Here is a 26050-nt window from a genome sequence, read left to right on the forward strand (position 1 = left end):
CCCTATCTGTACCCTACACAGCAGGCCCTTTCATTCTGCAGGAATGTGTCTTGAGCCATCTTTCCTCACCCCCTTTTCGCTTCCTCCCACAGGGTGGGGTGTGTGGGCACCAGGCACCTCCACCCCAATAAGGCTGAACTCAGTAACCCTACTGACCACCACACATGCGCACACGCACGCACATGCACACCCCAAACAATTTAGGTGGTTCTTGAACATCTACAGAAAGGTTTGCTGACTCAACCCTCTCAGCCCCAGCCTCTACTGTGGATGGTGGGCCAGCACAGGGCCCGGGGAACACGGATGCATCTACTTAGGACCTGCACTGTTTGGGGAGCACGTCCACATGCAGCAAGGCATTCCCTCCTCACCCGGCCACAGGCCAGGAGTAGATGGCGGCACTCAGTTCTCACTTTACAGTGGGATGTTGGAGCTCAGAGAGTTTAAGCAACACACCCAAAGCCACAAAGCTGGGTTCGGATCCCAGCGTGTCTGACTCGCCTACACTAGCCCCGTTGCTGCTCAGGAGAGCAGTGTATATGAAGAGACATTGGACCTGGATGTTTTAGGAATGGGGAGGAGGAATGGCCAGAGAAGGCTGACTGGCTCCCAGATGACTTCACAGTGCTCAGAACCCACGGCCTCTCCTCTGCCTTGTGCCTTGGTATCCTCCACTGAAAGATGGGGAGATGCCAGCCATCCCCCACTTGGCCTCACCTGGCTGGGGAGGGAAGGGGAACCTCCCAAAGCCAATCCCTCTCCCTCCCTTCTCCCTTCTCTTGGCAGGACTGACCCAGCCATACAATTCACCGGCCCACCCCCTGCCCCCCACCCACCATCAGCGGTGCAACATGACACCGGAGCAGAGAGAAGGGGATTTTGGAAATGACTTAAGTTCTGAACGGGCCAGGGGGGCCTTGGGTGGGGAGTGCAGAGTAGACACTAAGGGGGACAGGAAAACAGATGAACTCAGACGATAATGGATTTCAGGGCAAAGATGTGCCTTTCGGGGTGGCCAGGGATCAGAGTGGCGGGTGGAGGCTGTCACCCGCCCTGCACCCTCAGACCTCCCCTAGCTCCTGTTCTAATCAGACCCTCCATCTCCTCTCTGAATCTTTGACTGCACAAGCCTCTTGCTGCATTCTGAGCCCGAGATCAAAGACCTTGAGCTCAGGTCACGCCTGAGTCACCGGCTTGATGAGCTCCTCACCCCCCACTCCCCGCAGATGGATTAATTTCAGTCCCATCAGGAAGCCCTGGAAACCCTCCAGCCTGTCCCCCCTATTGCTTCCATATCTCCCTGGGCTGCTGATTCCTCCTCAGTGCCCCCCAATCCATCCCGAGGCCTTTGGGTGCATGTTTTGGAGACACTGGGCTCCCCCAAGGCCACTGGTAAGTTCTTCTTGCAGTCTAACCAGCTCCTCCTGCTGCTGTTCTCCTTAAGTGGCAGGTGATGGAAGTGCCCCTCGCTCTCCCTGGATGGCCATCACGTCCCCCTCCCCCAGGTGTGAACCTGACCATCAGACCCTTCCCCCTACCAGAGACCACCAGGAAATGCAAGGTTGTCTGGGTGGAGAATTAGGGGGCTTAGCTCAGATCCCTGCCCTCAAGAAGACAAAGATTCCGTCTGTGTCTGGGTGGGTTAATTAGCCCTGGGCTTGAGTTTCCTTCCTCTCCCCAAACGAGCAACTCCTTCCCCCTAGAGCCTCTTCCTAACAAACCTGTTTTCAGAAGCTGCTGCTGCCAACCCCTCCGCAGACCCTTTGCCGGCTGTACTGGCTGCCCCAGAGATTACAGGTTATTGTCTGGTGGAGACAGGATGCTGAGGGGGGTGGGCGGCTAGCGCTGGGCCTGGGCTTGGAATGCCAGACTGGATCCAGCTGTGGGTTGGCTGCCTCCTCTCCCCCATTCCACCCCTCCCAGCCACCAGGTGCTCAGGTGAGTAGAGAGCTGGCTCTTAGTGGGGAAGAGGAGGGGGAGGAAGGAGCAAATGGAGGAGAGGTGAGCCTGGGGGGTAGGGAAGGGTCTGGAGCAGGGGAGAAGTGTCAGAAGTTCTAGCAGATCAAATGAACACCCCCCCACCCCACCTGGCACTGCCTGGGTAGTAGGTCCAGGTCCAGGTACTGGACTAAGAAGGGCAAGCCCCTGGGGCTCCCTTCCCCCACCACCATGGCCAGTGCTCTGGGATGAAGTGGTCACACCTCTCTGGGCCTCAGTTTCTCCTTCAGCAAAGGGAGGTAAATGTAAAGGGATGGTGGGCCAGAGGATAAGCAAGGCTGGACAGGAGAACGGGGGCTCCTGCAGCAGCAAGCCCTGAGGCAGGGCTTCAAAGTTCAGCAAGAACTTTCTGGCAGGCTAAGAAGTGGTTGGCAGCACCTCCTTTCTGGAGGTCTCTATAGGCAGGGTCAACTCTGCACTTAAGTACAAGAGGCACTAGACAGGAACTCTCGGGAGGAGGGGGATGGAGGCTGCCCCCTGTCCCTAGTCCCCACAGTTGCCCCATTCTCCACCCTTGGGGCAGGAAGTGCTCTGTGCTTTCCACCCTGGTTGGGATGGGAGAAACTAGGGAACAGGCAGCTGCTTCCAGACAAGGGGAGAAAGGGCCCTACAACCGGTGCTTTCCGGCAGGAGCAGGAGTCCCTCCCTCTGCCCTCCCCTCCTGTCCCTCACATCCCCACCCCTTCCCTCTGTCACTCCCTGGCTGGTTTCATTTGCTCCTCAGACGCGCTCAGCGGTGCCTCCAAAGGCGGAGAATGCTCTTGGGTGAGTGCTGGGGAGGCCAGAGCGTGGGGAGGGAGCTCAGACCAGGGTGGGTGTCTCCTCTCCCCGCCCTATCCTTTTCTTGCCATTGTTGGCCCCCAAAAGTTGTCTGTGGAGAGATTCTGGTAGCCATTTGACTCTTGGTACCTTTTCCCAGGTCCAGGGCTGGGCAGGGGAGCCCCCACTGTGGCTGGGAACAGAGGTAGGGGTGGGGGTGGAGGGCGGGACTGGTCAGGAAACTGGAGGTGCACCCGGCAGGAGGGAGGTGGGCTACACTTTGGGGCAGATGCACGTTTGAGGAGCTTGTGCCAGAGATTCCTTGTATCAAATCATACCTTCAACTGCCTCTGAGGGGCTGCCAGGAGCCTCCAAAGGAGGGTGGGGGCGTGGGGCCGGGGGACTGTTTAAGAGGGAGTCATTACTTCAGCAGAGAGAGAAGTGAACAGAGGGAGACAGGCAGAAATCTGGGTGGCTCCTGCAGCCACTGCACTGGGGTCCATACTAATGCCCCCCACCTTTATCCATGGTCTCCTGGCTCACCTCTCCACACAGGGGTTACCTGGCACTCTTTGAGGGAGACAGCCATTAGCTTTTAAGAGGTATTTTTGGGAACCCCTTCCACAAGGGCAAGGGCTGGTGGCTGGAGGGCTGTCTCAGAGTTCTTCTTGTGGCTGGTCTTGGGGGTCTTCCTCCAGCTCGGGGAGGAGGGCTCTGGAGAATGTGGGAGCATTCTGGCCATGGTGGGAATCCTAAGCCGACCGGGGAGTGAGCACACAGATCTTGGATCAACCCCCCAGTCCCTGCCTTTGGCTCTCTCTCCCTCCGAGATTCCCATTTTCTTCAGAGTTTGGTTTCTTCTGTGATAGGAAGGGCAGCTTTACTATTTGAGATGTGTATGTGTGTGTGTGTGTGTGTGTGTACACGTGCACCTCAGGGAGGGCCCTCCCATCTGCCGCTATGACGTGCGGTGGGGCAAGAGACAGAGACTCTGGGTCTGGCTACATGAGCTTGTGTGTATATCTGATGCATTTAATTTTGTAAGAGAGCGTGTGTGCACACACTGATCTCTGGGTAACTGTATCTGTATATACATCTTTGTGTCTATGCCTCTTTTTGTGATGGTGTGTGCTGTGGTTTCAAATCATCTGTATATGCCTTACTAGGGGCCTGGGGGTCCTCATGTGTCTGTCTGTCCCTCTGGGTGTATACGATCTGAATGTGTCTTTGTTGATCTTGCCTGTCTGTGTGTACGTGCATTGTGTACGTGCATGCTTGTGCGTGGCCTCTGGGCCGGCCTTTGCCCCCAGCCGGCATGGGCGTCTGTCCATTTCTGCATGGGTACCACCTCTGTATATGCACACATCAGTGTGCCTAGATGGTCTCATCACGAGGAGATGTGTGTGAGTGTGTGCCTTGGGGTTTGTGACCTGCCATCTGTGGGCGCCTGTGGATTGCAGGGTGTGTGTCCCTGTGCTCTTCTGTGTATCTTTCCAAGTGACGGCAAAACAGCTGGATGAGGTTTGCCCAGGTCCTCTCCCTTGGGTGGCAGCCAGAGTGATGTTAATTCATAAGACACCCGCTTTGTGCCCCTGCCCCAGCCTCAGTTGGACCCCGGAGGGTGGCCTCTTTTCTGCCACTCTGTCTAGTTTGTGTTTGACCAGAGCAACAACCTGCCCTCTTAAGGCAGCCGTCCAATGAGTTGTGGGTCCCAGCTGTGGACCCCTGGCCAGGGTTGAGATGGGAGGGACTTAGCCAGGGTGTTCTGCTGCAAAATGCCATCACAGAAGATCCCCCCCCCCCCCGCCATATACCTGACCCTTTCATGGGTGCCGGGCTGTGTGGTACCCTCCTGGGGCAGGTTTTGGGTCTGTGGTGTCTCCCTTCATTTGAGTGTACCCACAAGCCAGGCGGTCATGTGTGTGTGCATGTGCCATGATTCATGCATCATCCCAGCAGCTGGGGGGGCCAGGGTTCACGGTGAATGTCAGCGGCAGACGGTGGGCGGCACAGAGCAGTGCGGTGTGAAGGGTGCTGGGGGAGTTCCCAGAAGCCACCGGAGAGGTCCCGACCTCAGATCAACGTGTGCCCTAGGCCTTGTGTGGGAGAAAAGTGTACCCAATTGGGGCGGGGGCTGCGGCTGGAAGGCATTTCTGGATGATTGTGTTGATGGGAAGGGGAGACTAAATCACCAAGTGCCGCAGCACCCCCTCTTCAAACGGCCTCCACACCTAGCTCCTTTGTTCCTCAGACCCATCCCTGCCTTGCCCTTTCCTCCTCACCCAGCTGTAATTCCCACTTCACAGATGGAGGAAGCTGAGGCTCATAGGTAAGTGTCTAGCCCAAGGCCTCAGAGTTCAATGTCACTGGAGCCCCACTGCAGGCCTCTGGACTCCAGGTCTGGGAGGGATGGCCGCCACAGTTCCACATTCCTCCACCTTCTCCTCCCCTCACCTGGGAACCCACACAGGGAACCCCTCTCCTGAGGTTCCCCACTAGGCCAGAAGGTCAAACTCCCCAGTACTCACTGCAGAGCCTTCCAGCAGCAGGCCCCGCCCCCTCCCCTCCATACTTCCACTCCGCCTTGACCTTTGTGAACCTGCACTGCACTTTCAATTCCCCATGGTTGCTGAGCCAGGCCCACTGCCTGGGATGCCCTTCCCCTGCTAAAACTTTACTTATCCTGCAGTGAAACCCAATAGACTCTCCCCGCAGACCGTCGGCTTCCTCCCTGCTCCCCTGTGATCCCAAAGCATTTTGCCGGTGCCTCCCTAGCACTCTACCTGTTTGGCTCTCACCTGGGAGCTGCTCTAGAACTGGTGGGTGCCCGTGATGAATGAATGACCCTGTTCCTCCCGCTGGCGGGACACCCTTCCGGCGGTCTCACCTCCGGGGCCCCCGCTGCCTGCTGAGCGCGCGCGCAGGGGGGACAGCCGCGCCAGGTGAGCCCCAGGGCGCCGCCGCCCTGCCCGCCGCCCTGCCCGCCGCCCCGGCCCTCGCCGGCTGCTGGCGCCTCTTCGCCCCGGTTACCGCTAGTGGCTGCTGTCGCTCAGTTGGGCCCAAGGAGACCGCGGCCAGAGCGTCCACCGCGCAAGATGGTGGCTCCCGAGTCTCCGTGAGTGTGTGCGGCGGGCGCGGTGTCCGGGCCGGGCGGGGCGCCCCCTCCCGGAGCTTCCGGCCGGGTGGTGGGGGGGCGGCCAACCGGTGGGAGCCCTGCGGGCGGGGCAGCAGCGCGGGGGGAGGCGGGGGCCTCCGGGACCTTCGAGGGCTCCCCCACCACGCGCCCCCCAGAGGAAGTTCCCCAGCCCTCCATGTCCTGGTCTGGGGCGAGCAGGGAGCTCCCACCTCGCCCGGCCTCCTACCTGGAGCATAGATCCCCCTAGGGGCTCCCGAAGGGAAAGGGCCCAAAGGGGCCTGGGGAGGAGGCTGGGGACTGCCATCCTGGGGCCACATAAGCTCTGTGTTTGAGGCTGACCTGCCAGGGTGGAGTGGGGACCAGAGACCAACACACAGTCACCCCAGGAGCCCCCCAAGTTGTGGCGGCTGACGTCTAGGTGGCCAGGGTGCAGAGAGGTGTGGGGGACCTGGGCCTGACAGGTGCACCGCCCTGGTCAGCCTTGGTCACATAGTCACATTTTATTTACAGCCCACCCCGTCCAGCCTGGTTCCCTCAGGTTGAGGTAACTTTGGCTGGGTTGTTTTAGAGTAGCGCTGTCCGATAGAACTTTCTGGGGTGAAGTCAATGGTCTCTGTCTGGGCCATTTCATACAGTAGCCAGTGGCTATCAAGAACTTGAAATGTGGCTAGCGGGACTGAGGAATTCTACAATGTTTTTCTAATTCTGATTAATTATAAACAGCCACATGTGGTTACTAGCTACCATATTTGACGGTGCAGTTTCAGAATCCATCTTCCCATGCATCCTCCCTACCTACTCGTCTGTTCTTTGATCAAAAACATCCTAGGTCACATAGTAATTTTATCCCTCTGCAGAATGGGGCAGGATAGCCAGTTCTAGGTATATGGAAAGGAGCTGACAAACTTCCAAAGGGTACCACCTTGGAATTGCACCTCCTCCACATTCTAAGATCCTTTGGGTGGTGAGCTAGACGGGGTCACAGAATCATGGGATCTTGGGAGGAAAGGAGGTCAAAGGCAGCTGTTTTAGCCACCCAACAGGTGCCCAAGACAGCACTCATTGTTCTCTCTGCTTGAAAGCTGGTGGTTCCTTATTCATTCACTCCCCAAATTTTGTGGAGCACCTGCTGGGTGCCAGGCAGCATTCCCTTCTGTTCAGATGTGAATAGGTTAGTTACCTTTCCTGTCCTCAGGAAGCTTGCATTCTTGAGAGAGAGGAAGAAGAAGGAGAAGGAGAGAGAGAGCGTGCCAAGCAATAGAAATGCAGAGAAAATAAGCAAATTTGTAAACCGTGAGGAGTACAGCGAGGGAACAAACAGGAAATAGTGACAGAAAAGAAAAGGACCTCCTGGGAAGGGAAAAAGAAGTCTCCTTGGAAGAGGGGACCAAAGGGGAAGTGAAATAGGCAAAGTGTTGAGAGGAGGTGGAGACATTCTGGAAGAGGGCACAGCATGTGCAAAGGCCCTGGGGACAGGAACCTGGCACTCTGGAGGAACTGAGGAAAGGCTGATGTAGCAGGAAGGGGAGAGAGGCACAAGTGGCCACCAGAGACGTCAGCAGTACCAGACCTCGAAAGGGATCCTGCCACTGGCCTCAGACAACAAGAAATCACAGAGGGGTTTTAAGCAGTATGTTTTCAAAAGCCCCCTCCAGCTGTTATTGGTCCAGACGGCTCAGAGAAGGGTAAGAGTGGAAGCCCAGAGTGCCATCAGGAAATGACTGCCGTAGTCCAGGCAAGAGATGCAGGTGCCCTGGACAAGGCTGGTAGCAGCGGCATGGAGAGATGAGACAGGTTACAGGCAGATTGTGGAGGGTGAACCAACAGCACCTGTGGATAGACCAGCTCCAGGATATGGAAGAGAGCAGGGGCTGGAGGGGCAGCTTTCTGGCCAGAGCACCTGGGTAGGAGAGCAGGCGTTTCCTGAGATGGGGATGACTGGGAGAGGAGCATATCTGTAGGGACAGATCGACAGCTCCATCTAGACAAGCCAGGAAAGTGGTTGGATGGAGAGGTGTGGCACCCAGAGGAGTGGCTCCGGCTGGAGTGGTTTATTTCAGGGTGACCAGCAGACATGGTTCTGAACTTTCTGGACAGTTTTAGGTTAGGAAGAGGAGGAAGAGATGACATCAGAGGCGGAGGGGTGCTGATGGGGGAAAGGAAAGCTGGGAGACATAGGGTCTTGGAAGCCAAGAGAAATGCATGTTTCAGGGAGGGTGGGGTGAGCAGTCCCAAATGCCACTGAGAGTTTCACTGCATCGGGCAATAGGGAGCACCTTCCCTTGCACTGAACAGGCTGCCCCTGGCATTCTGTTCATCTGCCCTTTACTTATCCACTAAGTGCTAGGTTCCATGAAGGGTGCTGGGCATATCAGGAGGACAAGACAATCACTGCTTTCTCAGAGCCCAGTCATCTAACCAGTAGCCTTAGAAACAGGCAGTTCTTTCATACGGCCCAAATCAGTCCTTCCATTCTCTTAACAAACTTTTGCTCAAAGGCATCTTCATACCGAGCCCTCTACAGGGGCTTAGGGATCCCAAAATGAACAAACGTGATCTTGGCCTTCTAGGAACCAAGTGCAGAGATACATAGAGAAACCCTGAGTTTACCGTATTGTATTATCAAGACCCACACCCAGAGAATTATGAGAGACTAAAGGACAGGCACCAGCCCCAGTTGGGGGGATCCGGGTGGCAGAGAGGATGCAGAGCTGCTCTCCAGGAATGAATGGGAATTAGCCAGGGAGGAGGGATAGGAAATCCCAGGCACAGAGGATGAAGGCAGAAGCAGAGTAACAGCTGGGTGTGTGGGGGGAATGGTGAGCCTCTGGAGCTGGCGAGCAGCCAGGAGCAGCGGGAGGCTGAGGAGGACCTTGCTGGCTCATGGTGAGGTGTGTAGATTCAGGCAACCACTTAGGACACCTGCGAAGAGGTGGAAGCAAGGGAGTGGCCTTTGTGTGAGCTGGTTCTCTGGATGCTGAGGGAGGGACGAATTTGGGGGTGTGACTGCAAAGGTGGAGGCAGATGTATAATCCAGGTGAGACAGTGCAGGCCAGAGTCTCAGCTTGGCCTTTGGGGTCAAGTGGATGTAGATTTCTTTTTTTTTTTTTTTTTTTAGATTTTATTTATTTATTTGAGAGAGACTGAGCATGAGTGAGGGGTGGGGAGCAGAGGGAGAGGGAGAAGCAGGCTCCTCACTGAGCAGGGAGCTGGATGCGGGGTTCGATTCCAGGACCCTGAGATCATGAGCTGAGCCAAAGTCAGACGCTTAACTGACTGAGCCACCCAGGCGCCCCTGGACGTAGGTTCTAACTCTGCCTTGGCCACTTTCTGCTTGTGGAACCTTGAGCAAGTCACTTAAGGTCCCCCAGCCTTGGTTTCCTCCTCTCCAAAATGAGGAGGTTACCACCCTCAGAGAGTACTTGCAAGAGTAATCTTGGTCTTCTCATGGAGTCACTGCAAAGTCCTTAGCACAAGGCCTGATGCAGTTCCCACTTGACAAAGGGTAGTTACTGCTGTCGTTACGAGTGGGCATCTAGGGGACAGGGTTGAGGGATAGTAAGGAGGTAGAGGTGTCTGGTTTTGGCCGTTGGCAGGACGTGGCCTCTGGTCCTGAACTGTTCACCTGGCCTCATGCCTGGGATGGTGGAAGAGTGAGCAAGGTACAGTTGGCCAGCTAGCCCCTTAAGTCTGGGGCCCGCCCCCACTTCTGGGCTTCCCTACCCAGCACCACACTATCAGGGTGCGTATGTGCGTTTGAGTGTGCCATGTATAGGTTTAGGGAAGGGAGGCCCGGTGAAAATGAATGCCATTCTTTGGCCCCGTGGCTCTGGGATCTCAGCTTTGTGCTAACTTCATTCTCATGAAATAAATGATTGTGGACTGAAGAGACTGGCCATCCTTGAATGAGGAGTCAAGGTCCAATCCTGGCTCAGTCACAGATTATTCATGAGCCCTGGGAACCGCTGTCACCTGGACTCAGTTGCACAGATTGGTGCCAGTCTTTCCAGAGCCGAGTTCTGCCATGCTTTCAACAGTCAAAGCTCATCAGGGCCTTGTCCCGGATGGAGGGAGACCCTCAGAGTGGGCTGGGGCCCCCAGGCCTCCCCCCACTTTGGATGACATTCTGTGGCCCTTGGCATGACCCCACCCATTCCAGTAGCCCTTCCCCGTTAGGTGCTGTGCCCCGGTCAGTTGGGGAGTGCTCTGTGGGCAGCATGAACCCACGGTGGACCCCCTAACACCTCTCCCTTGTCTCTTTCATCTCCAGTCTCCCACCGGAGGAGCAGGAATAAACTTTCCCAGCTAAGTTAGATGGATGGTCCCCATTAGCCCAGCGTGCTCCCCTCCTGCCTTCCCCACCAACTTCCATTGTCAAGGGAGGTGCCGCGGTGTGTAGGGGGAGGCTGGGGGGCCAGAGCACTTGGGTGGGGGTTGGGGGTGCCCTGCCCCTCGAGCAGGAATGGTGCCCCCAGGGAAGAAACCCGCCGGAGAGGCCTCCAACTCCAACAAGAAGTGCAAGCGTTACTTCAACGAGCACTGGAAAGAGGAGTTTCCCTGGCTGGACTTCGACTATGAGCGGAAGTTGATGTTTTGCCTCGAGTGCCGCCAGGCCCTGGTGCGGAACAAGCATGGCAAAGCAGAGAACGCCTTCACCGTGGGCACCGACAACTTCCAGCGCCACGCCCTGCTGCGCCACGTGACCTCGGGGGCCCACCGCCAGGCGCTGGCCGTCAACCGGGGCCAGCCCACTTTCGAGGGCCACGCCGAGGGAGGAGGGGCCTACCCAGACCTGGAGACGCCCCCCACCTCCAGGGGCGTCAAGATGGAGGTGGACCCGGCCAAAGTGGCCGTGCTGACCACGGTGTACTGTATGGCCAAGGAGGACGTGCCCGACGACCGCTGCTCCGCCCTGCTCGAGCTGCAGAGGTTCAACCTGTGCCAGGCCCTGCTGGGCACAGAGCACGGCGACTGCTACAGCCCCAGGAGGGTGAGGGACATGCAGGTGGGTGGTGGCCAGAGGTGTGGGGGAGGGCTTGAGGAGGGAGGACATCGAGCCCTCTGGGCACAGCGCCAACATGCCAGGCCCCCGGGCAGGAGCCAGAGAGCTTCATTCATACCTTCACCCAGCAGAATCTTTCAGAGCCATGCTATGTGCCAGGCCCTGGGCCAGCTGCTGGGGGCACGGCCACGAAGAGGCCAGACCAGGCCCTGTCCCCAGGGGTGGGGCAGAGGGGCTTTCCCTCCCAGCAGAGGCCAGAGGTTGCAAGCTGGGTAGCCTGGGCTTGACTGGCCCACAGATGTATCTTGTTGATTTTCACAGTGTTTTTGGAAAACCTCACTTAGTTTCCAAGTTAAAAAAAAGAAAGAGAGATTACATATGAAAATGTGGGTTTGTGACTTCTGAAAAGCTAGGTCCCTGTGCCCTCAGGGCATGAAGAAGACCCACGGCTTCTCCATTCCTTTTGGTCTATCCCTGGCCCACATCAAGCCCAGTACCACCCATGTGGCCCCTCGGGGCATGCAAGTTGCAGTTCTGTCCTAGGTACCAGGTGTGTGAGTCCTAGGGACTTGCGTGAGGGTGGGGGAGTTAGATCTCATCCTATAGAGAGCTGACACGCAGACAAACAGAGCACACAGTTGGGGCTCTATGTAACTGGGAGGGAACATGTCTGTGAGTTAATTCCTGAGCGCAGAGTGGAGGGAGACCCCCAGGAATAGGAACCGGGGCCATGCCGTAGAGACACACACAAAATACTGCAGAATCTTTATGGTTCCTCAAGCATTTTTACACTTACCAGCACAGCCACAGAAAGTTACATTTTTAATTGACAACAACCTTTTAAGGAGCTGAGAGGCAAGTAGTAGCCTGATTTCAGAGCTGAGGAAACTGAGGCTCAGAAAGGTGAAATGACTTGCCCAAGCTCACCCAGCCAGTAAGCAGCCAAGCCAGGATTAGTCTGTCTGCGCCCGAGGCCTGTGCCCTTTCTGTCTTCTGTACTGCTACCTCCCCTGCTCAGGACAAGCCTAACTCTGTCCCTCCCTTTCTCTCCCTGGCTGTCCCAGGTGGCCATTGCCAGTGTCTTGCACACAGAGGCCTGCCAGCGCCTGAAGGCATCCCCGTATGTGGGGCTGGTGTTGGATGAGACCAGGGACTGGCCTGAGTCCCACAGTCTGGCCTTGTTTGCCACTTCGGTGTCCCCCTGTGATGGCCAGCCGGCTACCACGTTCCTGGGCAGTGTGGAGCTACAGGAGGGTGAGGCCACTGCTGGCCAACTCCTGGACATCCTGCAGGCCTTCGGTGTGTCTGCAGCCAAGCTGGCCTGGCTCAGCTCGAGCCTCCCCAGTGACCGCCTTGGGCACGTGGGCCCACAACTCCGCGCCGCCTGCCCACTGCTCACCGAGCTACACTGCCTCCCGGGCCGGACAGATCCTGAGCCCCCGGCCTACCTAAGTGAATATGAAAGTGTGCTGGATGCCCTATTCCGCCTCCATGGTGGCCCCAGTTCCCACACGGTCCCCGAGCTCCGGGCGGCACTGGACCTTGCTGCTGTTGACTTGGTGGGACCCCGGCCAGTGCCCTGGGCGTCCTTGCTGCCTATCGTGGAAGCAGTGGCTGAGGCTTGGCCTTGCCTGGTGCCCACACTGGAGGCCTCTGCCCCAGCCTCCCCTACAGCTAGGGCACTGGCCCTCGCCCTGCGCCAGTTCACCTTCGTGGCCTTCACCTACCTGCTGCTGGACACTCTGCCCACCGTGCAGAAGCTCGCCCTTGTCCTGCAGCCAGAAGAGCCGGACTTGGCCTTGCTGCAGCCCCTGGTGATGGCGGCCGCGGCCTCCCTCCAAGCGCAGCGCATCTCGGGTGGGGCGCGCCTCCAGGGCTTCCTGCAGGACTTGGCTTCCTCCGGCCCCGACTTGGGCGGTGGGCGCTGCACCTACCGCGGCGTGGAGCTGGTCGGCTACTCGGAGGCTGCCGTGCGGGGCTTGGAACGGCTGCGGGGGGCCTTCCTGGACTCCATGCGGAGGGGGCTGTGGGACTCCTATCCCAGGCCCTCGCTGGACGCCGTGGCCGCCTTCGCGGCGATCTTCGACCCGCGCGGCTACCCGCAGGCACCCGAGGAGCTGGGCGCGCACGGCGAGGGAGCGCTGCGGGTGCTGCTGCGCACCTTCGCCCCCGCCGTGGTGCGCCAGCGGGCGCTGGGCGACTTCGCGCTCTTCAAGCGCGTGGTGCGCAGCCTGGGGCGGCTGGGCCCGCGGGCCCTGTGCGCCAAGCTGGCGTGCGCGCGCTCTGAGCTGCACGAGCTCTTCCCGGACTTCGCCGCCCTTGCCGCCCTGGCCTTGGCGCTGCCCGCGGGCGCCGGCCTCCTGGACAAGGTGGGCCGCAGCCGGGAGCTGCGGTGGTGGGGGCAGAGCGGGGCCGGGGAGGGCCGGGGCGGCCCGGCGGTGAAGATCGCCGTGGATGGGCCTCCGCTGCACGAGTTTGACTTTGCGCTGGCCGTGGAGTTCTTGGAGAGTGGGTGGGCGGAGGGGCTCCTGGGGTCGCAGCTCCCGTGAGGGCGGCCGCCTTCCCTCCGCCCGGTCAGCCTGGGGCCCTGGGCGCTAGTCTAGGGGCCGAGGCGGATCTGACCGTGCTACACCCAAGCTGACCGCCTCACCGTGGCCTCCCACCCACCTGCCCCGGGCTTCCTCCGCTCGGTGCTGAGTACTGACCGTGCCCGGTGGGCTGTGGAGGAAGGGCTGCGTCACGGGAGGCCTGGGCGAGCCGGCAGAGATGCTAGGTTTGGGGGCACCCTCAATATCGCTCCTGCCCTTGCCAGAGTTTGGTGAGGAGTAGCTCACCTTTTTCCGTCTGGACCAAGCCCAGATTTGGGCCCTAGAAAAACTGAAGAGTCTTGGTTGGAGGGAGAGAGGAAGACTGGGTCTCAGGAATTGAGGGATTGAGGGAAGGGAGAGTGGGTTCTTGGCTGTTAGCTCCCCTGCTGGCAGCATCTCCTCTCTTCAGATAGAACTGGAGCAGATGACTTCCTTGTTTTTGACACACAGCACAGCACCCTCTCTGTGCACAAGCTACCAGTTCAAGGGAGGTGGTGGTGCCCTACCTCCCCTACCCACTGCGTGAGGCTCTTCTGCATATGGCTGTGTATATAGACATATACATCTATAAATGTAAAATAAACCTATCTTGCATATTGTTAACACACAAAAAATCTGAAAGGACTTCTTACGGTTTTGCAATGACAGGGTTCAGAAAAGTCCCGATGGACTGGATTTATTTCTAATTCTTTTCTTCCTCAGAGTCTGGTTGCTCCCCAAAGTTCCTAGCCTTTCCCTGCCCTTGCCTCAGACCTTTAAGACCAAAGACCTAAAACCACAGGGCTGGACCGGCCAACTCTGAGGACCAGCCTCAGGCCTGACCCAGGGGTTGGAGGGCTTTTTGCCTTCTGGAAGGAGTTGGGGCCTCACCAGAGCTAGGGGACAACATCCCTTCAGATTCCAACGGGTTTCCCGTCTTCTCTGTCAGCCCCTGCAGCGAATGATGTGGGGATCGGGAGGGGGGCAGTTAGTGAGAGGGGAGGGGGCTGGCCTTTCCCCAGGCCTCCTGGGTTTGGGTTTAACTTGCAATAAATGGAAACCCAGTACATCACACAGTCTCCATGGTGTGGTGTGTGTGTGTGTGTGTGTGTGTGTGTGTGTGTGTGTACGCCTCTGCCTCTCCCTTGGCCTGATTCCCAGCTGGGGTTCATTGGGGCCCTCGGGCTGCCTCTGGAGGGGATGGGAGGGGCATCCTTCGCGGCTGGGAACTGAGAACTGTGCTCTCCCTGCTTCTGCTCCCCCCATTGTGGAGAGGAGAGGCACAGAAATGGGCTGTGAGTGCCCCGGGCTTAGCCAGTGCTGCTTTGTGAAGAGGGAGAGAGTTTCTGCCCTGGCTCCACACCCAAGAAGCCCACCAGCCTCTTTTTCTGGCCGTGGAGGTCACTGTGAGCCCTGTGGCTCCCCATTTCAGACCCTGCCCTTCTTCCTCCTGCAGCAGGCCCAGCCTCCAGTGCCCCCAGCCCCCTGCTGGCCTCCCTGCCCCTGCCTGCCAGGCCTCTGCAGCCCCCGCTGGACTTCAAGCACTTGCTCGCCTTCCACTTCAATGGCGCCACCCCGCTCAGTCTCACCCCCAACTTCAGCACGGTACGGGCTGGGCTGGTGGGTGGGGGCATGCGGCCGAGCTTCGGGGTGGGCAGGGAAGGTGGGCACAGAGGGGCTGGCTCTTGGAAGGTGGGTATAAGTAGGAGCAACATCCCCAAGAGTGACTGGGCACTCCCAAAACAGGGACCCCTGGGTCCAGCTTTCCCCGAGGCCAAGGAATGAGGATGGTGTCACCCCCTCCCCCGGTAATGACTGCTGGGCCTGTGGCCTGGAGGTTACACTTGAGTGTTTGTAGAGGGACATCTGTATGTCTGGGGTGTGCCCTTCTGTTTTAGTTTATGTTTCTGTGGGTCTTTGTGTGATACTTGTGGATGTGTGTGTATTTGTAAACAACTCTTGCGCCTTGGTAACTGTATGTAATTAACTTATGTGCCTATGTCTCTGAGAGATTTTTTGTCTTTGTGTTGACTCTGTACGTGTTTGGTGTGTGTCTGACCTCTGAGTGTGTGTGTGGGGGGGTTGGGTGATTGTGAGCGTGTCTGTGAAGTGTGCCATTTGTACTCCCGTGGGTCTGCATTTTTCTGCATGGCTCTGTGATTCGTACCTGCCTGTAGGCTTCTGTGCTCTGTGTCTCTGTATTTCCACATGTGCGTGTGTGTGAATGACAAGTGCAGGGAGCGTGAATTTTACTTCACTATAAGAAGTACCCCCCCTTTCTTTAATTCTGAAACATCAAATGTAATCATCAAGGAGCCCCAGCCCATCCTGACAAGATGGTGGGAAATTCAGTCTCAGTCATCCTTAGGAGTCCCTTCCTTTCTAACCTCCAGCGTCGCACAGAGGTCCACGGGAGCCTGAGCCATTTGGGGAGGGTCCCCTGTTGTTTGGTCCTCTCTTCACTTGCGGACGCACCATGTACACAGTCCCTTGGGAGTGGGTACAGCTTCTGTTGCCCGCATCTCTGGGGGCCCTGGCAGGCCGTGCTCCTGTCCCCTGCCTGCCCCCAGCCCCAGGTGCTGTTAGGTGAGGGTTAGACCCTCGTTCCGTTCCCTAGGGAGTTTCTGAAACCATGCTTTTCTCTCAAAGCCTCTGTTCTCTTCTCTCAGGGAGGTCTGGAAAGTTCCTCTTGATAAGCAAGCCCAGACAACTGCTTTTGGTCCAACAAGCAGCCCCTGAGGAAAGGGAACATAAAGGCTTGGTTTGATAGAAGGGAAAAAAAAAAAGTTAAGGAAGAGGGGAAAAAAAAACCCCACATAAATTAATATACCAAAGAAATAATCCTACAACTCAGGGACCGTCTGGCCTGCACGTGCTGCAACCTGCCCCTTCCTGGCCCCCCACCTGCCCTGGCCATGCCCTCACTCCCCGCTCAGGCCCTGTGACAGTGGCAGAGCTGAAAAGATAAGCCTTCTACCCCAGCCCACAGGCCCAGCACAAGGCTGGGCTATGGGAGAGGATTTCCAACAGAGAGACTCTTTGTCCCGTCCCTGTTTCTCCCTGCCCCCAACTCTGTCCCAATAGTTGTGATTTTTGTGAATAAGGAAAAAAAACCCAAACCAGAGACCAGTGGGGCAGCAAGAGAGGCCAAGGTGATCACCGGGACATGGTTGTTTTTCTCCCGATCACGGAGTTCACCCTGGCCATCCCCCCTGCCTCCAAGCTGAAGCCCGGGCGAACAGAGAAGGTCAGCCAGGGAAGAGATTGTTTCTGTGTGTCTCCTATCCACAGGGATGGGGAAGTTCTTCCTATGTCCCGATGCTTGCCGTCCTTAATAGTCTGTAGTTTCTGGCATTTTGTACTGCCTCCCCTTCCAGAGCCGACCCCAGCGTTATTGTGCCCTCCCACCCCCTTCACAGATGGACCCGATCCAGAAAGCTGTCATCAGCCACACGTTTGGGGTCCCCTCCCCTCTGAAGAAGAAGCTCTTCATTTCCTGTAACATCTGTCACCTGAGGTTCAACTCAGCGGTGAGAGGGAGTAGTGGAAACAGGCTGGGGAGGGGGCTGGGCAGGGAGAGGGTTGGACACTGGCTGCTGGGGTCTTTCCTGGAGGAATAGGGCTGGCAAAGGGACTGGGGTCCGTATTTTCCATCCTTGGGTGCAGAAGAGGCGCTCCTGGTCCTTTACCCATCCTGCCGTCTCTTCTCTCCAAATTCCTCTGCCTCATCTCTAGTGGCCCTGGGGCCTCCATTTCCCTCCCTTCTGCTTCTCTCCTGTGTTCTGGATCCTTCTGCAAGAGAAAATACTGCCCTTCCCTGCTCTGGGTCCCGGGGGCCCCAATCAGTTCCTGGTCTAGAGCTGAGTTCTTAAAGCACCAGAGAGTTAATGTGTTGAATATATTCATGCCCATCATCTTAATTAGTTCTCATGATACTTTGTGAGATGGATAGAGGTGCTGTTATCATCCCCACTTTTCACATGAGGAAACAGCCTCAGAGAAGTTAAGTGATTTGCCTGAGGCCACACAGCTGGTGAGTAGCAGAGCTGGGATTTGAACCCAGGCCTGGCTGACCCCAAGGCCCACATACTTTCTACCACAGCCTACCCCTAGATAGTGGAGAAGCCTCATTCTGGACTCCGAGGGAATATTTACCTTCTGTCTGGAAAATTCTGGGGCTTGGGGAGATCTGCTCTGGTGAAAGGGTCTAGGGAGGGGCCACAGGGGCCTGTCTTTCCTATACTTGGGAGCAATAAGCAGGGACCTCTGGTTGAAGGAGGGAGGACACTAACAGGCTAGAATCAGGGGTTCTTTTCAGGTTTTCAGGTCATATGAGTCTTGCAAGAGATGGACAGAAAGACGTCACTCTGAGGGAGGGACCATGTCTTCTCCATGCCGGGCCCCTGGCACAGAGCCTGGCAAAGAGCAAATGCTCAAAAACGATTTGCTGAAAAAAATGAACAAAGGGATGAATGTTCTGGGGTGCACATACCCCAAGTATGAGGAATGCTCTATTTTTTCCATTTGTGCATTTATGAACTTGGTAACTAACATTTGTTGAGCACCTGCTGTATGTACTAGGCCCTTGTCATTCGTGTTCTATTTACTTTTATTTATTTATTTTTAAAGATTTTATTTATTTGAGAGAGAGTGGAGGGAGGGGCAGAGGGAGAAAGAATCTCAAGCAGACCCCTGGCTGAGCGCAGAGCCCCACGCGGGGCTCCATCTCACGACCCTGAGATCATGACCTGAGCCAAAATCAAGAGTCGGCTGCTTAACCGACTGAGCCACCCAGGCGCCCTTCATGTTCTTTTTAATTCTCACAACCCTGTGAGGTCAGTATTGTCACAAAGTTTACGAGTCAGCAAACTGAGGCTCAGAGAGGTGAGGCGACTTGCCCAGAGATGCACAGCTAATAAGTGGCTGAGACAGAATTTGAAGCCAGAAGCTGCTTGCCTGGGGGCTCATGTATGTATGAGAAGGAATTCTGTAAACCTCAGGGCCACACACATGCTGTGATGATAAGGATTCCCCTCTGGGGCACCTGGGTGGCTCAGTCCTTAAGTGTCTACCTTTGGCTCGGGTCATGATCCCAGGGTCCTGGGATCGAGCCCCGCATCGCATCAGGCTCCCTGCTCAGCGGGAAGCCTGCTTCTCCCTCTCCCACCCCCCCTGCTTGTGTTCCCTCTCTCGCTGTGTCTCTCTCTGTCAAATAAATAAAATCTTTAAAAAACAAAACAAAACAAGGATTCCCCTCTTGTCTGGCTGAAGCCCTGCCCCCTCTGATCTGCCCCCTGCCCAGCACCAGCTCATGGAGGGGGCATGCAGACTCAGCAAATAAATGGTGACCCCAAGCCCTCCCCTCCCCAGAACCAAGCCGAAGCACATTACAAAGGCCACAAACACGCCAGAAAACTCAAGGCTGTCGAAGCTGCCAAGAGCAAGCAGAGGCCACAAACCCTGGCCCAGGATGGGGTGCTGGTGTCCCCAACCCCGACTTCAGCCAGTGGATCCCCAGGAGAGCCGCAGAACAAAGGTCAGTCCTGAACTCTTCTCCCTCCCCTCCCCACTCCCCAATCCAAATCTGGTTTCTGGTGAGGGGTTGGGAGATTTCTGCTTATTATTTTTGTCTATGTTGGGGTAGCCCATACATACAGAAAAAGGCACACATCACAAGTGTTGAGCTCAACGAACTTTCCCAGTCTGAACATACCAAGATCAAGAAACATGGCACTGGCGCTCAGAAGCCCTCCTTGCTGCCCCCTCCCCCAGTCACTGCCTCGTTGTATTAGCTTCCCAGGGCTACCACAGTGAATGACCCCACAGTGGGTGGCTGAAAACAACAGACATTTATTTTCTCACCGTTCTGGAGGTGAGAAATTTGAAATCAAGGTGTCGATGGGATGGGGCTCAGATGGAGAATCTGTCTCACGCCTCTCATCTAGCTTCTGGTGGTTGCTGACCATCTTTGGCGTTCCTTGGCTTATAGATGCATCCCTCCAATCTCTGCCTCTGTCTTCACATCACATTCTCCCCATGTCTCTGTGTCTTCACATGGTCTTGTTTTGTTTTGTTTTATTTAAATTCAAATTAGTTAACGTATAGTGTATTATTAGTTTCGGGGTAGAATCAGTTGCATACAACACCCAGTGCTCATTGCATCAGGTGCCCTCCTTAATGCCCATCATCCATTTACCCCATCCCCCCCACCTCCCCTCCAGCAACCCTGTTTGTTTTCTAGAGTTAAGAGTCTCTTGTGGTTTGTCTCCCTCTCTGTTTTTATCCTATTTTATTTCCACATGGTCTTCTTATGACACCAGTCATTGGATTAGGGTCCACCCTGGTCCACTATGATCTCATCTTAACTACTTACATCTGCAAAGACCCTGGTTCCAAATAAGATCACATTCTGAGGTTTCAGGCAGACGTGAATTTGGGGGCAACACTATTTAACTACCTACGCCCCTCCCCCAAGTGATCTTGACTTTTCTTGCCATCGATCAGTTGCTCCTGGTTTTGGTGAATCCTGTAGTAGGGAGGTTTTGTACCTGGCCTCTTCAGTGTTGTTGCATGAAGCTGTGTAGAGCCCTCTTGCGTGACCATACAACTCTTTTTTAAAATCTGCTCTCCTGTTATGGACGTTTGGATAGTTTCCAGTTTTATCTTTTTTAAAAAGATTTTATTTATTTAAGAGAGAGCGAGAGAGCGAGCATGAGCAAGGGGGAGGGGCAGAGGGACAGGGAGAAGCAGATTCCCCACTAAGTGCAGAACTAGAAGCGGGGCTCGATTCCAGGACCCTGAGATCATGACCTGAGCTGAAGGCAGATGCTCAGCCAACTGAGCCACCCAGGCACCCTGGAGAGTTTCCAGTTTTATGCTATTATGAATACTGCTCTATGAATATTCCAGTGCATCTTTTTGGTGACTTCCACTTATTTTACAGTTAGCTAATAATTCTGAAGTATCAGGGCTGTGAGGGCTTTCTGAGACCCCTCTGTCCAACTTTATATTTTCAGATGGGGAAGCTGAGGCCCAAAGAGGCCCAAGTCTGCCCAGTGAGTTGGTGGGAGCGTGGAGTCTGGATTTCACTGCTGGTCATCCCTACGTCAGGGATGCTTCCACTCGGCCATGCCACCCCCAGTGTATCACTACTTAAAATCATGGTCTCGAGATGATTCTTACCCGATGCCTTCCATCTCCCCAGCAGTTCCTGAGGCCCTTCTTCCTGGACCCCAACACCAGCCACCGCTGACTCCGGACCCCACGCCCAGGGAGCCGGCCCACTCAGACCTCTTGGATGCTGCCTCCTCTTCTTCTTCCTCCTGCCCACCCTGCTCCCCAGAGCCTGGGAGAGAGGCGCCAGGGCCTGAGCCAGCAGCTGCTGCTGTGGGAACTGGTGTGAGTGTGGAGGGCAGGAGCGAGAAGGGGCGCCTCTATTGCCCCACGTGCAAGGTGACAGTGAACTCTGCCTCCCAGCTTCAGGCTCACAACACAGGTCAGTGCGCTGGAGTCTAGGAGAGGAGAGGGCAGGCAGCCGGCCCTCCCCAGCTGCACGCAGGCTGGACTTTCTGGGCATTTGTCTCAAGGGCCTGGTGACACAGGCCTTGTGTTCAGCTGTGATTGGGTGGGTATTCTGGCTCCTCCAGCTGGTTTTTGAGGTGGAAGAATTGGGAAGAGAAGTCTGGGGCAGCAAGGACTGAAGGGTCACTGGGAGAAGGCCGGAAACACTTCCTCCATCTGTCCATAGGTCAGACCCAGAAGGAAGGCAGGAGATGAGAGCAAAGGGAAGCCGTGCAGTTCCACCCCAAGAAGGCCTGGGTGTGGGGGGCGGCTGGCGGAAAATGATTGAAGCTGGGAGGACCTCGCGGAGGTGGGGAAGAGAACTCTCAGGTGGCTGGAGGCTTGATGGGGCAGCCAGACTGACCTAGTTCGGTGTGTGTGGGGGGGTATCCATGGCCCTTGCAGCTCCTCTTCGGTGCTGATGGGTTGTCTTCCCTCCTCCCTCAGGAGCCAAGCACCGGTGGATGGTGGAAGGTCAGCGAGGTGCTCCCCGAAGGGGCCGGGGCCGCCCAGTTCCCCGGGGAGCTGGACACAAGGCCAAGAGAGTGGCAGGGGGCCAGGGGGGCCGACAGGGGCCCAGCCCTCCTTTTCACTGTGCTCTGTGTCAGCTCCAAGTCAATTCAGAGACCCAGCTCAAGCAGGTGGGAGAAGTGAGGCTGGGACTGGGGCTGGAGCAGGGCTGAGGGGGTGGAACTGGTGTCGGGTGCCCGGAGGGAGCCAGTAAAGGAAGAGGAGCAAAGCTGGAAGGACAGAGGGCTCCTGGAGGGCAAAGGCCAAGTCTCACCTCCGCTTCCCAGGGTGACACCCCACAAATGTGTGTCCAACATGCAACTCACGGGTGGAGGAAGGGTTAGCTAGTTGAGGATGTTAGGGTTGTGGGGGGGTCCTTGGGCTTCCTCATCCCATTGCCAGTCTGTCTGTTTGTCCGTTAGCACCTGAGCAGCAGGAGACACAAAGACCGCCTGGCTGGGAAGCCCCCCAAGCCCTCCAGCCAGCACAGCAAGCTGCAGAAGCATGCAGCGCTGGCTGTGAGTGTCCTCAAGGTATCTGTCTCCAGGCAACAGGGCTGGGCCCGGGTTCGGAGGGGGAGGGAGTGGACCAGAAGGGCAAGGTGGGGAGACTGGAGGGGGGGCGGGGAGAAGGTGGGGCAGGAAGGAAGCCACCCTCCCTCCCGCGACCTTCAAGGCTGCCTAGGCTGAGGGAGAGCTGGGCTGGTGTTTTTGGCCATCTTGGGATCTGCCCAGAGGAATTTCCGGGGAGGTGGGTCAAGAGCAAGGGGTGGGCATGCATCTCCTAGAGACCATCTCTGCCCCCACGCCCCCACAGCCTCCTTCCCCTGGGCAGGAAGACAGGTGGTGGAGAAAGCCCTTTGGAATGAGTGTTTGGGGGTGGGAAGGGAGGATTTAGGCTTGGAACCCTAAAAGGCACGTCTTTCCTGCAGCAGAAAGCCCAAGGATGGAGCCCCGGGAGGGGGTGGATTTTCCTGGGTCAGACTGGGTCCATTCCTCTCTCTCCTCTCTGCAGTCGAAACTGGCCTTGCAGAAGCAACTCACCAAGACGCTGGCGGCCCGCTTTCTGCCCAGCCCGATCCCAGCCGCAGCTGCTGCCATCTGTGCCCTGCCAGGGCCCCTGGCCCTCCGGCCTGCTCCCACAGCAGCCACCACCCTCTTCCCAGCTCCCATCCTGGGCCCAGCTCTGTTTCGTACCCCAGCAGGAGCTGTCCGCCCTGCCACAGGGCCCATTGTCTTTGCCCCCTACTAGGCTTCCTGGGGAGGCCAGGGCTCATTTCCCAGCAGTTGCTGTCCCCACTTCCTCTTCCCAAGATGCCTCAGTTTCCTCCATCCCCAGGAAACTGCCTTTTACAGCCGAGGGCTTCCTGCCCAATCTAGGAAGAGCTGGGCTAGTTTCAAGGGCATCTGCCTTTACCCAGTCTGGTCTAGGGACTCCACTACTACCCTCCTGGCCCAAGGACCTTCCATCCACCCTCCTTTCCCCAGCCTTCTCAGGCTACTGCTGGGCTCCCCTGCATTGCCCAGCCTGATTTATGGGGAGCAAACTGAGAAATCCCAAAGATCTATGCAAAATCCTAGCCCCAGCCCCATGGTGCTCTCATTTCCCCCACTCGAGACCTATACCCCCATGGCCAGAGGCCCTAGGAATCTTAACTTTGAGCTGGGGACAAGTCTGCAGGGGAGGCCCTCCCCATTTACTCGATTCTCCAGAGAATCACTGAGGTGGCAGATGGGGTCTCAAGCTGGAGAGGGTTCAAGGCTATCTGGACAGGGTGACCCTGGGGGAGTGGAAGAAGACTGTGGAGGAGAAAGGGAGCAGTGCTACGTGGGGGCAAAGCCAAAATGGGGCTGGGGCTGAAGGCTTTTGGGGTTCCTTTGCTCTGACAAGATGGCGCTAGGAGAGGGGTAGGTGAGGGTGATTTTCTGGCTGGGCCCAGTTTTAACAGAGGTGATCAACCCCACACAAGCTCTCTCCTCAGCCTTTGATTCCTTGTGAACCCCACCTGGGTGGGGGGAAGCACTGGGTCTCAGACTCTGGACCCAGCAAACACCAACCTCCCTACGCCAGGGCTCCCAAACAGCTTTCCCCTCCAGCTCCTCACCCCAAGCTGGTCCCTAACACCAAATTCAGCTTCCCCTCCTTCCAACTAGCACCCAGCCCCCTTCACTGTGAAACGGAGTGTTGGGATCCAGGATGACATACTCTCAAGACCTATTTTCATGTTGTCAAAGTCAATGTCACAACCCCCATCCCACCCCCAGCACTGCTCCTTCATCCCACAATATGGGACTTTGCCAGTATCCACCTGTATCTTTTCTTTTTTTAGATATTTCCAATGGGAGGACAAGAAGGGGGGAGGGAAGGGAAACTTTTTGATAACAGTTGTGGTTTTATTGTGTCCAACGCATCAATAAATGAATTCAAGCCCGAGCCTGTATATGCCCTAATTCGACTCGCCCAGCCCTGGGTGGCCCGTCCTGCTCGCCTCTCCCGTCTTGGGGAGAAGGGGTGTGTACTAGAAGTCACCTGGCTCTAGCATCTCATCTACGCTGGGTGTGCACATTAGAAGCATGAAGTGGACATGGGGAGTTGTAGGTGACAAGCTCACTTTATAGCATGTTGAAAGTGTAACCACCCTTCTGAGTTCCAACAGATCTGGCAGCTCCTGAGAAGCTGCTACTGGTTTGCCTTGTTCTGTTCAGGCATCTGAGGTAAGGAGGGGCTAGAGGAGCACCTTGTCCAGCCTTCACCATGGCAGCAGGCAGAGAAACACAAGTAATTTATAAATAGAAGTCCAGCTATTAGCCAAAAACAACCACAGGAAGGGGTGAAGACCAGGCCCCACCGGTGTGAGGTCCGCTGAGTGGGCACTGGGCAGCCACTCTGGCCACTAGAGCGGACAGTGCACGCCTGCCCCCTGGTGGTTCGGGGGAGCAGTGTCTCAGCCTCCAGGGCCAGGAGGCATAGCACCTTGAAGAGGCAGAAGCCAGGGCACAGTAACAGCCAGCCCGAAGCCACGGGCATGAGAAAATCTGAGGGCTGGAAAGGATCCAGAAGATCATCTAAGCAACTCCCATCACCTTACAGATGAGAAAACTGAAACCCAGAGAGGAGAAAGGCCTTGCAGGGTCCCAAAGCCAACGGATGAAGCCCAGCCTTCATTCCATTCCATCTCAGCCAATGAGGGCCGTGTGTGCTCCCTGAGCAGGAAGAGGAAGCAAAACAACTTGGGCGGGGGGTGGAGAGTGAAAGCGGAAAATTACACTTCCCAGGCGGCTGGCTTCTTCCAGCCAAGGAGAGGCCAGTCAGAGCTGGACACCAGCAGGCACACACATGAACGCGTGCACACATCTACATGCATGTACGCGATACCCAGATGCCTTTCTCCAGAGTCCAGGCTGGTGCCATAGGTGTGAGTGTGTGTGTGTGTGTCACTGGCAGGAAACCCACAGGTGGGGGGACCACTGTGACAAACCAGAGCCTAGACTGGGAACTTCTGCATGGTGGCTCTGCTTCCCAGCCAGGGCAGGCAGGAGGGGACACTGACCCACAACTGCCTCAGGTCACAGCAGGGCAGGGATGATGAGAGCTGGAGGGGAGGGAGGATTTGGGGGAACTAGCCTCGATTATCTGCACTTCCCAGAGTTGGGAGGGAGCAAAAGTGACCTGAGCCTGGGACAGCCCAGCTGCCTGGCCTGGGAGGGACAGCTTGCCTAACCCCACCCCTGGACACATCCTCCAGAGCCCCAGAAGCTGGAATGAGGCTGGGTAGGTGGAGAGGGAATGGCAGCTCTTCAGCCGTCTAAGGAGCCGCTGCCCTTGTTCTTGCGGCTGAGGGGGAAAGCAGACTTGCTCTGGGGCTGGGTCATCTTGCTGGCCAGGTAGACGAAGGGCTCCAGCAGAGAGCGGCGGTCGGCCACAGATACCTCCCACAGCTTCACCTTCTCGGACTTGGCCCAGTGCTGAGCCACGTCTGGGTCGACACGCCGCTGCTCCTGCAGGTCACACTTGTTGCCCAGGACCACGATGGTGACCTGGGGAAGACAGAGTAGAGACCTGAGGATGTACTGTGGACCTCAGGCCTGGGTGTGATGGCAGGCACCTACCTAGGAGTCCTAAGAGAAGGGAAAGTCTCAATGGCGAACGTTTCACCTCTTCCTATATTAGAAACAGTAACTGGGGAGAGGGAGATAGTTGCTTTGTCCTCTCCTTCCTCTGTTTAAATTCTGGCCTCCATCTGGCCCTCCCTCCAGGAGTTCCCTTATAAACCCTGTATCACCTACGCCTGCTCGTTACTAGCTATCAGTCTGTCTAAACAAATGGTAAGGGAGCACCCCTCCAAATACCTGCAGCTTACAGGGGGATTTGAGAACAGAAGGGCCTTCACAGCTAAGAGCAAGGAACCATCATCAAGAAAGATTAGTGGGGGCTTCTGGAGTTAGGTCAGGAACCCCTGAAACTAAAGAAAAGCCTCTCTGGTTGAGCTGCCTCAACACACGGCCACCTCCAGGGGGA

General features: G+C 56.6%; 3 protein-coding genes across 4 annotated transcripts in view; 2 read left to right on the forward strand and 1 right to left on the reverse strand.

Annotated features, from left to right (window-relative positions):
- ZNF385C (zinc finger protein 385C) overlaps positions 1–23965 on the forward strand; it is a 27545-nt gene extending 3580 nt beyond the window's left edge. Inside the window, exons 3-9 of the mRNA XM_081805003.1 lie at positions 14919–15067; positions 16882–16992; positions 18833–18998; positions 20670–20957; positions 21470–21663; positions 21955–22065; positions 22547–23965. Coding sequence (XP_081661129.1) covers positions 14919–15067; positions 16882–16992; positions 18833–18998; positions 20670–20957; positions 21470–21663; positions 21955–22065; positions 22547–22783 — 1256 coding nt within the window. The 3' untranslated portion in view covers positions 22784–23965. The remainder of the gene's footprint in view (positions 1–14918; positions 15068–16881; positions 16993–18832; positions 18999–20669; positions 20958–21469; positions 21664–21954; positions 22066–22546) is intronic.
- On the forward strand, positions 5831–14534 carry C15H17orf113 (chromosome 15 C17orf113 homolog). 2 transcript variants are annotated; one of them, XM_031033779.2, is made up of 3 exons: positions 5831–5872; positions 10164–10898; positions 11960–14534. In XM_031033779.2, the coding sequence occupies exons 2-3, from the start codon at positions 10356–10358 to the stop codon at positions 13442–13444; spliced, it is 2028 nt and encodes a 675-aa protein (XP_030889639.2). In that variant the 5' UTR covers positions 5831–5872; positions 10164–10355; the 3' UTR covers positions 13445–14534. The 2 variants fall into 2 exon arrangements, with proteins under 2 accessions (XP_030889639.2, XP_030889640.2); XM_031033780.2 differs by lacking the exon at positions 5831–5872 and having other exon boundaries at positions 5946–10898.
- NKIRAS2 (NFKB inhibitor interacting Ras like 2) overlaps positions 23905–26050 on the reverse strand; it is a 4192-nt gene continuing 2046 nt past the window's right edge. Inside the window, exon 4 of the mRNA XM_006744352.3 lies at positions 23905–25569. Coding sequence (XP_006744415.1) covers positions 25330–25569 — 240 coding nt within the window. The 3' untranslated portion in view covers positions 23905–25329. The remainder of the gene's footprint in view (positions 25570–26050) is intronic.

This window comes from Leptonychotes weddellii, chromosome 15 (assembly GCF_054177405.1).
Source record: "Leptonychotes weddellii isolate Sample4059 chromosome 15, ASM5417740v2, whole genome shotgun sequence".
Lineage (NCBI taxonomy): Eukaryota > Metazoa > Chordata > Mammalia > Carnivora > Phocidae > Leptonychotes > Leptonychotes weddellii.

What these genes read in the sequence shown, in the direction of transcription:
- C15H17orf113 (XM_031033779.2), top strand. Translation starts at nt 10,356, where the DNA reads ATGGTGCCCCCAGGGAAGAAACCCGCCGGAGAGGCCTCCAACTCCAAC. An exon ending in GGAGGGTGAGGGACATGCAG is followed by an intron (nt 10,899 to 11,959) that starts GTGGGTGGTGGC and finishes TGGCTGTCCCAG; the next exon opens with GTGGCCATTGCCAGTGTCTT.